We start from the raw sequence: 15,873 nt of genomic DNA on the forward strand, positions 1-15,873 counted from the left end.
TGTTCAATGTACTGCTGGTGATGTTATAACCATGACTAATGACCATCAGGGGGCGACTCCACTGGTTGCAAAACTAAATAAAACCATAGACTGTATATAAAACAGATAAGATAAAACAGATTGTATTGAAGTCTATGGGGAAATTACTCGACTTCTCACTTTATTTATTAGCTCAGTAAATGTTTTTCTAATGAGTTTATGGTCTCAGTTGCTAGTTTGGGGTCTTCTTCAATACAACGTGATGGTAATTTTTTTAATTATGGCCCCATTTAGAGGAAAATAGACTATAAAGCGCACGGCGAACTGCCTGACGATTAGGATAGAGTATAGGGAAGGTCCTGTCCACCTGTCACTCCTCCTCAGCTCCACCTTCTCGTCTAAATATAGTTTCTTCTGGTTTCGAAAAACCAAGATGGCGACGGCCAAATCACATTTCAAACTCATTTTTTTCTTTTTTTAAATTTAAACAAATCACAACTCGAGGCTTCACAACAGCAGTTCACAAACCAATGGGTGACGTCACAGAAGGTTGCCACTTGACAAGGACGCAGTGCCCTTCATCCTGCAGTCACAGCAAAACAAAGGAGCTATGCCAAGGTAACAAACAAGCACTATGAAATAACAGACTAAAAAGATTTGCATGAGCTTGCTTTAGTAATAGTGAATAAGTGGTTTACTCATGCTAATAGACCATTTTAAACCATTTCTAGGGAGATTTGTTGGGTTGCCAAGTTGTGAAAATTCCCTTTGACTTACTTGACCATATGACCAACATCTATAGCTGAATTATTACCTAATACAAATTTATTAACACAAGCAAAAGGGATTTTTATAACCTGGCAACCATGTTTGTTTTCTTATTAATAGCTTATAGCTGACCTATTAAGCATTAGTTAATGATTTATTCACCAAAAATAAAGTTATTAATTAGAAATAAATAAAGGGTACTTTAAAAAGCTGCACTGACATTTATAACTACCCTGTTCACTGTTTAAATTATAATAGAGCATCATATTTAATGGAAACTTATTAAAGACATTTTTCAGCAAAAGAAATATTACCTAGGGCTACCTCTTAAATGTCAGTAAAAAGTGGCCTATGATATCTTTATTGGAGTCAAAGTTACTCTCATGAAGGGGAAATACCAGAGCTTTTAAACTCAGAAATGTGTTTTGGTCGATGTCCAAAGGACACACCTTTGGATGTTTGAGCTTCACTGTACAGAAGCAAGTATGTTCACAGTTTGACACTAACTGTTTTCAAATGCATCTGCTAAAAAAAGTTCCTCTTGATCCTGGTCCAACAGGCAGCTTATGTGGAAACTTCAAGCCTTTCGGGGCAAACATCCTGAGAGTGGTCTCTCAGTGCTATGGGAGACGTCTTGTATCCAGTATTTAAATTGTTGTTGCATATTCACAGACTGAAATTTCCAATGAGGGAAGAGGCCTATGTGTTATTTTAAGAGGTTTTTTTTAAAAATGTAAAAACCGTATCGGGTATGAATAATTACCGGCATACAAAGCATAGCATTTATAAATATCCTGGAACATTTCTTGTCATTAATACAGGAGCAGTACATTGTAGGAGTGGGGATGAAAAGGTCTTATTCTGGATACACAGTATTGTATTTTGGTAATGCGTGGCACCAAACAGTAGGGGGCGACACACTCCTGGCCTGGGTAGCAGTGCATCCGGAACTTGTGTAACCATATTCATCGTTTTGAATGTGTAGTTGGGCTAACCAGCTAGTAAGACTTAGCTAGCGTTGAACATTTATCAGCTATACTCACGTTTATAAGATGCCGTCGAGCTGTTGCAGCAGCAGTGCGTGAGGGACGATGTAGCGGCGGTGAAGTAATGACAACTCATCACGGTGAGCTCATTTTCAACGAAGGCATTTTTTTTTTTTCGGGGGAATTAACGTCCGCTAGCTAACGGAGCTAACCTGGTAGCTAACACGTTTGCTAGTAACGGATTGCCACCTGCCAAAGTTACCCGCAGGTCTCGGTTCCCACGCCAGTAGACAACAGTATTTACGACTGTCCGTTTTTTTTTTTTTTTTTTGTGATTTGTTTTGTTTCTCCTCCGTTTCCCTGACGTTAGCTCGGCTACACTGGCCTTCCCAGATAAAGACAAAAAGTGCTGTCGCAAAAGGAGAAGTAATGGTGGTTGTGGTGTAACGACTGCATCCAGGCAGCTTTTCTGTCGCAGTCTGTTCAGCTTCAAACCCACTAGGCCACCGACATTTCACCTTACTAACTTGTTTTGGTTTCGTTTACCGTCATTAAGTAAATCGGGCTAACAATAATTTGCCATTGTTATTTTGGGCTCTTGGGCGTCGGTGCTACGCATGACCGATGAAGTCGTTACATGATCGCGTTGATCAGGAATTTGAAGGTTGATCCATGTTAAATGTTGTTATTTGTGCTTTAGCAGACTTTGTTCGTTTACTATGAGCTCCCTATCAGCCCAGGCTCCGGCATCAAGCTCATCATGCAGGACCCTACCTGGAGAGGGGAATCAGGTACAATTAAACAAATACTGTGTCAGATACCTTGTCAGAACAATAGTCTAGGATTACAGCAATTATTTTATATTTGAATCTAAGCAGTGGTGCTGTTTTTCTTCCCCCCACCCCAGGTACAACCAAAAGCCCCTCTCCTGCAGATTCTGCGTGTTGCCGGAGCCCAGGAAGAAGTCTTCACACTCAAAGAGGTGAGCTGTCAGATGAAATGTTAAGTATGTTTTTCAGTGTGCAACCTGTTTTACTGGCTTCATAAGGTGTTACCTGGGAGGTGGCTCATATCAGGGTTTAATGAACCTTTATACTGAGTTCTTATAGGTAAAAGTCTGTTGGGTAGGTGCTTTGTGATATCTAATTTCCAGTGTTTTGTGTAGGTGATGCACTACTTGGGTCAGTACATCATGGGGAAGCAACTGTATGACAAACAGAGGCAGCACATTGTCCACTGCCAGGATGACCCTTTGGGAGAGCTGCTGGAAGTGGACAGCTTCTCTGTCAAAAACCCAAGGTATCCGCACATTAAATATTGAGCTCCTGTTCATATTCAGTTAGGTTGGAGTCTCCATCTGAAGTTACACATCTAAAATAAAGACGTTCATTCGAAGCTCTCATATTGTCATTTTTACAGCCCGGTGTATGAAATGCTGAAGAAATACTTGGTAGTGCTTGGTTGTGCTGGTAAGTGACAGTGACATTTAATATTTTAATACATTCTTTATGTTTTGTCAAGGGGCATCCTCAAAGAACATGCAATATGTGAAAATACTTTTTTATAGCTAGTTCATTGTGCATTTGTGGTGACCTGAAATTCAACTGTCTTCTTACTCTTCCCTTTGATGAATTCAGCATTTCATTTGCATCTTTAAAATGGTATGTTTTAAGGGAAGATCCCTTGGACTATAGTCAATATAGTGATTACCTTATCCAAACATCTCTTATTTCCATACATTGTGAGTGCTTGTGACGGTTCGCATCTGACATGGGGATTCTGCACTGGACCAGAAAACACAATTCTCCAGCTTGTCCTAGAAAGCTACAGAAGAAGGCCTCAGTGAGAGAGTGTGTCATGCTATAATTAAAGGGTGGGGGTGTCCTTTTTCTGTTACTGTGTCTTATCTGAAATGCAGACGCTGCAGAGAATCTTTCTGTGGGCCGTGAATGTGTAGAGGGCGGAGTGGAGGATCGTGGTCAGGTAAAGCCGAAGCATGGTGCTCAGAAGAAACAGAGACCCCCTGGCCTTCCTCACCTCATTACACACAATACTTGTGAATACAAGGGACAGGTCCAGCAGCCTCAGTGCAAAGCAAAAAAAAGCAAATCCTAATGTTTTTTGACATAAAGGATAACATCGACTGACCCCATAGTGCTGGATTGAGACCAGTAGGCCTTGGTGTTCACTGAGAGTTTGTCCTAAGACTATAAAGTGAGCTCCTGTCTGCTTGTGTGTAATAAGGAGGGTGGGTTGGTAAGGACTGCTGTCTTCGTTGGTGTGCATTTGTACAGAGTGGCACCGTCTCTGTACAACCCCATCCTTGGTTTGGTCTGGTGGTTATTTCCGCACTCTTGTGTGATCCACCAGCTCCACCCAGTGGATGGGGGGGGCAGAGTCACTGTCTCTGTCTGTCTCAGAGTTCTCTTCTCTGCTCCGCACTGGAGGATCACAGCTCCTGATCAGCCACGGGGCCTAACAACAACCCTAAACCTCTTCACCCATCCCCGTGTTCCTATACCCTTCTCTCCGATTCCCTCCAAAATCACTTGTGTGTTCTCAACATTATTTAGCTACTGTCAGACCTTATGAATCAAAGGAGTTACTGTATTTCTAATAGCTGCATGTGCTAAATCCATTCTAGGAAGCTCTCAAATGTCAGCTCTGATAATTTAGATATGTTTTTCAAATGTAAATATTTCATCTGTCAGATATGATTAAGGGTTACCAATGGGTAGCCTATAGATGCCCTCTCAATTTCATTTCGCTTCTCTTTCCTTTCTTGTGTGAAAACATTTTATTTTATGATTGTGAACACTTTCCATAGATATATACTACACAGATCATTTTACAAGACCAATTTTGTATGTCAGATAGCCTGTGTATGTTTTCATATTATTATCATATTGTAGAGTTAAATAATCCCATAAATTAGTTTGTACATACTACATAATAGAATGGTTCTGGATTTTTTTTTTTTTAAAGGTTTAACTCACTAGTTTAATCACTTTGCTTATTAATCTTCCTGGGATTTCTGTCTGTCCTTTCTCTCTCTCTCTCTCTCTCTCTTTTCTTAGCCTCCATATAGTTTCATTGCCCCTAGTATCACCTAAATTTATTTTGAACTCCCTCCCCACTGGCCCGTACCCTAATTGCCCAGCTCCTTGCACCCTGAACCACCACCCCACTCCCAGAGGCCATCTTGAAAAGGAGCTGTGAGTCCTCCAAGTACACAGTCATGGCTCTGTGTTCTAATTTTCCTCCTTCATATCCTCCCTCTGTAGATTTGCAGAGGTGTGGTCAAAGCAGGACTGGAGGCTGGCAGTGACGGGCCTCTCCTGCAGACCCCTTCCCAGAGACGACCTCGGGAGCCAGACGATGGTAAACAGTCTGTGACATGCTCAGAAATATGCTCAGGACCAAACCTGTTCTAAATGCTGAGGGTAATTGTTCAAAAACCTCCTCAGACTCCCTTGAAGGCCTGCCGCGATCAGCCTGCAAACGGCCCAAACTGGATGTTACTCTGGATGACTGGGACCTCTCTGGCCTGCCCTGGTGGTTTCTGGGTAATCTCCGTAGTAACTACAGCCGTAGAAGCAACGGCTCCACTGACATCCACACAAACCAAGTAAGAAACCTTATGTGTTGTTAGTAAATCTAATAAACATTAATAAACAGCAAGTGTGTCAGGGTTAATTTGGGAGTTTTCAAGCTTAAAAACAAAACAGACATAATTCCCTGTTGGAAAATAGCATAAATTGGAACAGAACACTGGTGGTCTGACTGATGTGTCAGCTGTCTCCTGCACAGGAGGAGGACACAGCCATTGTATCAGACACCACAGATGACCTTTGGTTCCTGACTGAGGGCGAGAGTGAACAGGTGAGCGTGGAGATGAAAGAGGCTGCCCTGGAGGAAGGGAGTGGAGGAGAAGGGGAGGCCCCGCCTGAGGATGATGATGGAGGTGGGAAGGAGGAGAAGGCAGATCGAGAGGTAAGAGTTTGTTTAAATACTGTGGATCTACTCATGCTCACGTCGACCAATAAAGATGCACAGATTATTTTTTTAGCAGTTCACTCTGATAGTTACTGATGATTAATTGATATTTCTGTTCTGAGAAGTAAATGTTTTTCATCATCAGGAATGAGGATAATATGGTCAAATGTCTTTATTTAGATGCAAGAGGAGCCAGATGAAGACTCCCAGTGTCTGAGTGATGATACGGATACAGAGATCTCTACACAGGTTTGTATACCTTTATGTCATAGTTGTAGGTGTTGTACATAAAGTTTAAAAATGATGGCATCTGATTTTGTCTTCTTTTTTCCTCAGGATGCATGGCAGTGCACAGAGTGCAGGAAGTACAATACACCTCTACAGAGGTACTGTGTTCGCTGCTGGGCTCTGCGTAAGAACTGGTACAAGGATGTCCCTCGACTCGCCCATTCCCTTTCTGTTCCCGACATCCCAGCATGCAGCTCCCTCACCACCCATGATGAGGAAGATGACAGCGACACAGGCATTGATGTCCCAGACTGCAGCAGGACAGTGTCTGACCCCGTCATCCTGCCCTCTCACTCCACAGCTGAACGGCCACTGCCCCCTATGGGTGTGGGGAAAGGAAAGGGGCCTCGGCCGTTGGGCTTCCACAAGGATGAGCAGCTCTCAGGAGGGGAGAGTCAAGAAAATCTGGGTATGGAGGTTGAAGAAGTTAGGCCTGAGGCTCTACTGGAGCCATGTAAGCTCTGTCGAGTGCGCCCGCGCAATGGAAATATAATACATGGACGTACAGCTCACCTGCTGACTTGCTTCCCATGTGCAAGGAGGCTACATAAGTTCCAGGCCCCTTGTCCGGGATGTGGAAAGATAATTCAAAAAGTTATTAAGATATTCATCCTCTGAAAATCTCTCTCACTCACTCACTCACTCACACACACACACACACACACACACACACACTCTGTACCATCAAAAACTGTGACACATTTTCAGGCACATTTAACCATACAGCTGCATGCACTCTGGTACACACACACAATGTGCACCTTACCCCTAAACCTACACAGCTACACAAAGATAGCACTTGGTGGAGCTTGCTCTTGGTTGCATGGTTTATTTTGCATCTCACTGCCACTGAAGTATTGTTAGATGAAATCTTCCAAAACCTTCCTACCAAATGTTTCTTTTAGTGCCACATTTGAATAAGGGACTTAAAAACACAGAACTATTTATTTATTTATTAGAAGATCACATAGAAATGCACAGTTTGTGTGGACTATTTGATTTCATGAAGGCTTGTCTTTTCGTGCTATGTGAATTTTCTCATTGGTTTTTGCATTACATTTGCTGAATGGTGCCATTTTTTAAAACTAGTGTTGCTTGCCCTAGTTTTATCCTCAGTTTCTCCATAGATTCACTTCAGTCTTCATCTGGACAAAAATCTGCAGGTATGTAACTACAGGATTTTTTTTCTTTGAGCATTCTCTAGGCTATTTTGTTCTTTTTTTATTTGACCTTTTTGTGTCCTCTTAGGTATTCTGGCTCTGAGATTTGAGTTATGAAGACAAGATTGAAGGAAGGACAGGCGAGTGAGTCTTTAAAACCACAATTGTGTTTTCAACAGCTTCAGCTCCATGAAAATATCCTCTTAAACCCTTTCTTTCCAAAAACGCGGTCTCTTAGTAAAAGTGAATGTACTGTAAAATACTAATGTGGTGGCTAAGTCCTGTTTCTCTCAACATAGTATTTTAAAACGTAGAATTGAATTTAACCTGCTTGAGAATGCACAGCTGAAGTATTTACTGTAGTTTTCTCGGGGTAATAATTTGGTGTTAATATGTATTCAATATTTACAGTTGCCAAGCCTCTAATGACAGTAATGCCTGCAGTAAGTTATGTCATATAATTGTCAATGTTTAAATGTTATTCAGAAAGGGTACTTTACTCCCTTTGCTGAACGAATGGTGAATGAACAATTTCTGTATATTTAGTATTTAATTTATTTATGATTCTGTTTTGTTTAGATGACCATCTGTAATGAAGCAGAAAAAGGCTGCACTTGTTACAGCAAAAGCATTTTCTGAAAGATGAATAGGAAGTCTTTAAGAAAACATACTAAGTTACCAAAATGACTGTGCAGTTCTTATTAGGAGTTAGGTGTTTGATTTAAGCGTTACACTGCCAAGTAATGACTTTAACATTTAATTTGTATATAATAGATTTTATTTGAATGGTTCTGCATTATTGAAGATTGTATATACTATTTACTTTGAATGAGTTTCAGCGAGTGAGCTGTCTACAAATACAGTATGTTCTCCAGCTTTCACGAGTAAGATGTACAGTGACATTTAACTCTCGACTCTGCTTGGTGTAGAGGGAATATCATTGTTATGTTTTCTGCTCTTGACTTGCGTTTAATCTTTCTGCCAGCAGGTGGGGAGAAGTCTTAATATTGTATCTGGTGCATACAGAAGCTGTACAGTACCAGTAATAACGTGTAATGCATATATAGAGCATGCCTCCTGTCGTGACTAGCACCAGCACTGAGCTGGTGTGAGAGCTATATTAGCTATATAAAAGCTGTAAAAGATTAATGTAGCCTGCTGTATTTATCACCATCATTGTGCGCCCTGAGAAACAAACATCCTCTAGAGACAGACCTCAAAAAAATGGCTTAGTATGTATTACAGCAGTGATAGATAATGACGCAAATGTTGCAATTATTGACTTTAAGAATATAATGTGCTCAAAGATGGTACAGCTAATATAGTTGTTGTTTTTCTACTGGTCATGGAATAAAATAAGTTGTTTTGTAAAGCAATAAAGAGTTGGGAGCTAATTGTTTCATTTAGGTTTCTTTCTCTCCGGGGGTGTGCGTGCGTGCGTGCGTGCGTGCGTGCTGAAGAATAAGTCATTGTATGACAGGCCAGCTGTCATGTGTCCTCTCTGGCTTGATGGGGCTTCAGCACCTGCAACTTTCCTCTGCTTACTCACTGTTCCGCTGCTGCTTGTCTGTGTCCGACTTCTTTCTGTCCTCTTGTTGCGAAGCGGGACAGACACCCTACCCTCAACAGTATATGTGCCCGTAATGCTGCTGCAATCTAACCGGTGCATAAAAATACTGTGACTATTTTACCCCAGGGTGTTATTTAGATACTGATAGTCATTAGGGGATGTTTCCTGGGTGTGGGAAGTCCCCTGTGAAGCTCTTCACCATCTGAAAACTCATGAGGGTAAAGAATAGCTTTACATACATTTTCAGAATATATAAATGCTATATACAAGTATAGACAAAATTATTTATTGCTTCAAAATGGCAGCTCAAAGTCCTGTGCAGAGGGTATGATGCTGGCAGAAGAACTAGCCAGATCCTTTATGTAAATAAAAGTACCAGTACCACACTAAAAATACCCAATTATAAGTAGAAGTCCTGCACTGAAAATGTTAATATTTAGTAAAAGTTTTTGGGTATTATCCAGAAACTATCTGAACTATTCACTGGAAATGAACTCAGTGGAGACTGTTACACTGTCATATATCAGACTGTTATTTCTAATGAATGATAGTGTAAGCAGCATTTTGTATTGTATTGTAAGTTGTTGATTAAGAGGTCATTTTTAAAAACTTTTATGTATTTACTATTTTCTTTAGTAAATGTCTATTACAATTACTCCAAACAATTGGAGTCCAAAGAGACATCTTCAAATCGCTTGTTTTGTCCAAGCATTTTTTCAAATATCTAAATTACTGTTATTGTTATTTAAGACAAGGAAAAGCAGCAAATCCGCACACAATAATAATTATCAAAATAGTCCCCGTGTATGGACCAAGGAATCAGTCCTTTCAGCTCTGATGTAATATACTGTTTGGTAGTTTCATCTACAATTGCTAGTGGAGTACAATACTTGAACAAATGTACTTTCCACCACTTGCAAACACCGCATGCTGCGGGGGGTAGGTCTTACCACTCTCACTGTGACTTGCACCACAGCACTAAATACTCCTAACAGTCATACCAAAATGCTTTCACTTACTGCGTCTTATTCAAGAATGGCATACTGCTTTGTCCATGGAGTTTGGCACGTCACAGAGCCTGGAGACAAAGAATGGCATAACACCCCTGGTGACATGGCACCCACAACTTGGCAGCTCTCGAATGGCGCAGCTCAGGGAGTGGTGGGGATCTGCATGTTTCCATGGCGACAGTACCTCCATCCCAACATCCCAGAATAACTTAACACATTCTCCCTTTATCTCCTATGGCGTATGCAATACTTCCTAGAAGGAAAATAGTTAGGATGGAAGCTCTCATACTGAACATTGCTCCCATATTTTTGACCATCTTTATCATTTTATTGCTCTCACTGCCTTTAATCTTTTTTTTTTGGTCTTGTATTTATGAAGCACCTTTATAAATATACATAGTATTTCTGTATCACTCTTTTCCTGTGGCCTTTGTCTGCATTCCTCCAGGATGGCGAGCCTCAGCCTATTTACCCTCCTTTGCTTTCTTCTGGTTAGGTGTCTGGATATCTGTAACTGTATCCGAGTGACCAGGACCTTTCTTTTCTCACCTCCATGCAGACACACATACAGATCACACACACATTCCCACTGTTGTGTCCGACTCTTTGGTCGCTCCAGAAACCAGGCCGCTAAATTTGTCCCAGTGCTGACATGGGAGAAGGTCAGTGGAGCCAGAGAAAAACAAAGATAGGAGTATGGAAAAAGACAGAGAGAATTTCAAAATAAGAGTAGAACCAGAGGAGAAAAACGGGTAAGGATAGAGATGTGACACTCTAGGATGAGATTCAAGGAGAAACAGAATTGAGCTTGTCTTTTCTTGTACCCACAGCAGGAAGTCTAATATGACAGATGATACTGAAAAGCTGGAATGACTGGGATCAGGGTTTACAGCCATCCACTCAGATCTCTCAGCATCACTCTGCAGGCATACACACATTACTGGCCTCAGACCGAATTCAGCTGCATCTCCTAGGGGAGCTATGCTGATTGTGGTTTACACTTGGGCAACATCAAGGTGTAAATTGCCTTCAAATTAAACTGGAGTGATTTTATGAGGGCGTAGCTTTACCCTGTCAGATACCTTTCTGATTAACTGAAGTTAAACTGGCAGTGTCACAGAAATGGATGCTCTTTGTTTTTCTGCCTGCGATGCCTGTTTTGAGTATCATACAACGTGTGGCATTATTGGAATATAAAGTATGTTATGCAAATAATTTTGTGGCAATGGAACACAGGTTATTTACAGTGAATAACTTAAGCGTTACCATGTGCTGCAAAGTATGTTAGTGGGAAGCGGGTTATGTACGTGGGTATGAGTATGTTAGTGTGTTTGTGTATGTGTGCCTTGCAGTGGGTGGGATGCCACTGAAGGGAAGGGCAGCGGATGGCTCAGGGGCTCAGTCCATTCCTGCGATTTAACATGACACCACTTGCACTAAGACTGCGACAGCTGCGTATGCACATGCCGGCCATTCTGTTTGTTGTAGGGGATTACTCTGCGATAAAAGCCCCAGTGAGCAGCAGCATGGCTGGGCTACAGAACTACTGTTTTCCCCCTGACTTTGAAAGCTTTCTCCAGGCCTCCAGAGCCCCGTGAAAACACAGGTGGGGCGCTTCATTCTGAACAGGAATGAATGGGAGTATTCTCCTGATGATTAGCCGGGCTGCAATAGTGTCACATCACCTTTAGACATCATTCAAATGGTACAGCACTGCAGCTTATGTAAGGTTCATTACTCAACAGAAATAGTTGGGGAGAGGCGCATGGGAGTGTAGTAATCAGCTCTGACTGCTCCCATTCATTCAGAGTAGTAAGGTGACTGATTTGCTTTCATTGTGCTGTACGTACAGACGATCATCCGGGAGGACTGCACTGCTCTGTCATCTTTCACCGTTTATGTTGTATAGTCAGTATAATATCACCGCCTGTAATCACTGTTATACATATATATATAATATATGATATTATATATGATATGATAATATCAGACAGAAAATCTCCACATTCTGCTGAATGAAAAACTGATATCAAAGGCTTTAGTAATGGACGTGCAGTTATCATTGCGACAGTATAAAAAAACAACATCTGAGGCAACACACTTGGGCAATCTGTTGCTGTCACTATGGTGACAAGTCCTCTCCCAAAGGTACTTCATCTCATACATGATATTGTTGCATGGGTCTAGAGTTAAGACAGAAAGCTGCATTTCAGGATTAAAACAGAAACAACCAAAAATTAGACACATTTTCCCTTTCCTCCCATTTCCCTTTATTGTATATTCTCTAAAATCCTTCCCCATGTTTATATCACTGCTACCCCAACCATATACATTTTGTTAACAAGAAGTAACCCCATCTGAACTTTGTTTACCCACATTTAGAGTGATGCAATAGAGCTTTGCCAGGTTTTGTTAAGTTGGCACAAACTTAAAGAAGATAAATTGATTACATCATATATTAGTGAATTAATTCTATTTCAATAAAATGGGTCTTAAAGAGAAAATACCACACAACAGGTTCAATATTTCCTAATAATGTCCTTGAAAGAAACTGTTGTAAATGTACTAAATGTACTAAATGTAATATTAGGAGGGTCCCTGGAAGAAAACTAGCCTATGTAAATTGATAGTTATTGTATATAAAATGGAGACAGTGTTCAATTGTAAATGAATTGAAAAAAAAAAATGCCAGTGAACCTTGTGTTAAATCTTACCATTTAACAAACACAAAAAAAAATAATATCCAGTGTTAAATTAAATTTTGTTTGGGTTTAAATACATTTCAGCCAAACTCAAATAAATCCCAGAGCATAGTCTCCATTTTCCTCACAAGTCACTCCAAATGATCTAGTTCGTTCAGAGAAACTTCCCAGGTTATCATTAAGAAATAGACGACCTATAAATTAAAGCCTCATCAAAAAGACATGTATTGCATAAAATGTAGTCTGATTTTGTGGTTATTGTATACCATATTGTATCTCCCTAGATTGAAATCCAGGTTTATCCAGCTTTAATCAACTCCTTAACTGTTGTTTTGTTATTCTCCACTTACATATCTGAGATTTCCAGACGGCACTCAGATGACAGTTCTCCAGGTCAGTGATGATCTTGAGGCTAACCTGGGGTGAGGAGGACTATCCCTCCCCCTCCTCCTTGCTTCAGCTCAGCTGTCCCACAATGTGCTGCTGCTTGTCAATGAGGAGAAGTGGAACAGTGTTGCCAGTGACAGGGCAATCCCTGCTACACACACACACACACACATAAACATGCAAGCACACACACACACACACACACACACATAAACATGCAAGCACACATGGAGACCCATACAAATTGTATGTTGGGTACAAATTCATTTTTAAGTGTAACTAACTAACACAGTTATCCCAGTATTTCTCAAATTGAAGGTTTATTGCTGTTTTTTAGTTTCTCTGTGATATCTATTTGTTTTATCAATAGATGTGCTTTTTATAATAAGATCAAAAGTGATTAGAGTTAAAATATATTTTTATTGCGTGTAACATCTCACATGTGGGTGATCACATACAAACAGCTAAAATATGAGGTACCAGTCTTAAAAAGATAAAGACAAATGAAATCCAGTTATAACTGGAACCTGCACTTGAATAAATATTTCCTCTGGTTTTTACTTAATCAGTCTAGTTTGACTCCTTCACTGGGCTTAATCTGACTGAAGTGAGATGGAAGATACAGTTTGTACAGTATCTGCATGCAGTGAGTAAACACCCAGTCCTCCCAGGTTTACTGCATCTCAAGTGTTCACTTCAAAATGCTGAGAGGGGGCTCAAACAAGACACAAGTGTGTGCCTGACACTACTACAAAACACACACAGAAACACACACACGTTCTCCAGTTCTGCTGACAATGGGTTAAGATGACAGAGGGTTATGAGTGACTCTGACACACTGCAGACCCCCTCCCTGCTGTACCCCTGAGTCCAACACAGGCGTCTTTGTACTTGCTCCACCATCAGTGACTATCCATCACAGACTAACCTGACAGCCCACCGCAGCCCTGCGCCAAGCTACAACTCTACTCTCTGCCTCAACCCCAAACTCGAGGCCAAAGCCCAGGACTACACCACGACCCGCCAGCCAGACCTGCCAAACCACTGCCTGGCGCACAGTCCCAGAGCTGCAACTCCACTGTCTGTCATATTTGTGAATGTAACTGCAAGCCTAATACCCAAACATGAGGAAAACTGGAGTTGAGGAAAAATGGACAGGACAAAAGCATAAGATAAAGTAAATACTAGGTAACGATGGTAAATATATTGTAAGTAAAGAGAATTGCGAAATGTAGACTATTATGAGTAACTATCATAATAACTCTTACTAGGCTCCTGTAGCAGACAACACACTGTATAATTGTCTCATTGTTAGCACCTCTTGTGTGTTTTTACATATAGTTAGGCTTCCTGCATACCTGCATGTGGTAAAGCACTGATTAAGCGTTCCATTAGGATGTGAGAGCTTTCTCAAAGGCACAACAGATATTTAAACTTGTAAGAGCGGGGAAAGCACAGGTGTAATTAATTACAGGATTGACAGCTCTGCTCCATTTAGATATGTCAGTGAACTATCCCCTCGTGCCGGCGTGCGCCATATCGCAACCCTGAAGAGGACGCACTTAAATGGAACGCAGCCATTGCCAGCGTTATCAATCACACCTGTGCCTTTTGTAACACAGTTGTCAAAATGTCTGCCATGTAACATGTCCTTTACAGATATTCGTGGATAGCACTCTGGTTGCCACAGATGGCTCATTAGTTGAATCTAGATACACCTCTCAAAAGACAGAGAGGTAAATCACAAGAATTATGTAATGCTTTTATACCTCCTTATTTTATCTGCTGATTTCAGTTCACTTCACAGTTACATTTAAAATTGCAGTGCTTTAACCAAAGCCTTGATGGGGTGTCACAGTAAAACACAGTGTATGGACGGCTAACATTGGCAGCACTTGTGTAGTTTTATGACAGAAGTTGGCTGTAGCAAGGTGGCTATCAGAAAGGGCTAGTGCTCACTGTGTTCATCTCATCTTAATATCATATTCAGTAAGTAAAGACGGCGATGTGATCACGTGAGCAAAATTGATAAATCTATAAATGAGAAAGATGAGAAAGATAAATAGATGAGTGAAATACATCATGTTTTAATTCATAAACATAAAAGTAAAAAGTAAAAGTTTTACTGCTTTTGTAATCTGATCAATCTAAAAAGAGCAAGAAAAAAAAAACCTACACCAGTTTTTAGCATTTTATACTCTTTGTTAGACAGATGAAAGTAAAGACTCTCAGAGAAAGAGAAAGGACAACATGTGACAAATGTCCCGGGCCGGGCTTTATGCGTCACTGGCAGTGGTACGCAGTCACCACTATGCCACTGTGCATTTTATGTAGGGTGGCCACGAAACCTTTCCTGCCAGATATGTGTATTACTGTGATTAACCTATGGTAGTGATATGGGATACACAGGGATGTAACACATCTCACACTATGCCTGTCATTCCAGGCCACTTCTCTGCTGACAGAACTGTGTGTTTTGGCTGGCCGTCCATGCTAGTGGAAGCCAGTCCGAATTAGCTGGTGAGCTATGAGGTGAGACATGTCCTGGAAGGATTAACACCCGCTGGCTAGGCTAGCGCTACAACTGACTGGAAGAGGTCAGGACAATGAAGGCCATACCTCTGCATGGTCGTCTCATTATTGTCTCTTGATTCCTGAGAGTAATGGGAGCTGGTGTCAACTTGGTGCTCAACTCACTGTACTCTGTCCATTCCTGCACAGGCCTGTCTTGTTTAGCTCAGATGGTCAGTTTCATTACGCTGTGCAATCATCTTAGAAGGAAAGTAAGCAGATATGAATGTGGTTACATAAAACCAAGACTCACCAACGATGGCAGGAGCTTTTATGTCATCTGAGCTTTTACAAATTTAGCCCCGACCTCGCTGATCATTCTGAACCATCAGTCATAACAGAGTGAACAGTGTTTACCTGTGACCTAGTTTCGAGTAAACAACAATCTCTGGCCTCATTTCCTTCCCATCAAGAACCAGGAGTCAAACGACTTCTTATCATTGCATATCATTGGCT

The 15,873-nt window shown here is 41.1% G+C and overlaps 1 protein-coding gene across 6 annotated transcripts; it reads left to right on the forward strand.

The window, feature by feature from the left end:
• The first annotated feature begins 1,695 nt into the window (after nt 1-1,695).
• On the forward strand, nt 1,696-8,571 carry mdm4 (MDM4 regulator of p53). 6 transcript variants are annotated; one of them, XR_011693105.1, is made up of 12 exons: nt 1,696-1,873; nt 2,434-2,524; nt 2,641-2,715; nt 2,899-3,032; nt 3,153-3,202; nt 3,652-3,716; nt 5,018-5,114; nt 5,201-5,361; nt 5,544-5,726; nt 5,910-5,978; nt 6,066-7,180; nt 7,266-8,571. XR_011693105.1 is itself a non-coding variant. In XM_071493160.1 (11 exons), exons 2-11 carry the CDS (start codon nt 2,453-2,455, stop codon nt 6,633-6,635), a joined length of 1,491 nt encoding a protein of 496 aa, XP_071349261.1. In that variant the 5' UTR covers nt 1,696-1,873; nt 2,434-2,452; the 3' UTR covers nt 6,636-8,571. The 6 variants fall into 6 exon arrangements, 3 of the variants coding, with proteins under 3 accessions (XP_071349261.1, XP_071349262.1, XP_071349260.1); XR_011693104.1 differs by having other exon boundaries at nt 2,437-2,524; XR_011693103.1 differs by having other exon boundaries at nt 1,697-1,873; nt 2,437-2,524; nt 5,529-5,726.
• The last annotated feature ends 7,302 nt before the right edge of the window (nt 8,572-15,873 follow it).

This window comes from Trachinotus anak, unplaced genomic scaffold (assembly GCF_046630095.1).
Source record: "Trachinotus anak isolate AG129_WGS33_773 ecotype Australia unplaced genomic scaffold, CSIRO_AGI_Tana_v1 ptg000013l, whole genome shotgun sequence".
Lineage (NCBI taxonomy): Eukaryota > Metazoa > Chordata > Actinopteri > Carangiformes > Carangidae > Trachinotus > Trachinotus anak.

Excerpts from the sequence above, each read along its gene's own strand:
- mdm4 (XM_071493160.1), top strand. The coding sequence starts at position 2,453 with ATGAGCTCCCTATCAGCCCAGGCTCCGGCATCAAGCTCATCATGCAGG. Across the intron at positions 3,203-3,651 it reads GGTAGTGCTTGGTTGTGCTG|ACGCTGCAGAGAATCTTTCT; the intron begins GTAAGTGACAGT and ends TCTGAAATGCAG. Across the intron at positions 5,979-6,065 it reads ATACAGAGATCTCTACACAG|GATGCATGGCAGTGCACAGA; the intron begins GTTTGTATACCT and ends TTTTTTCCTCAG.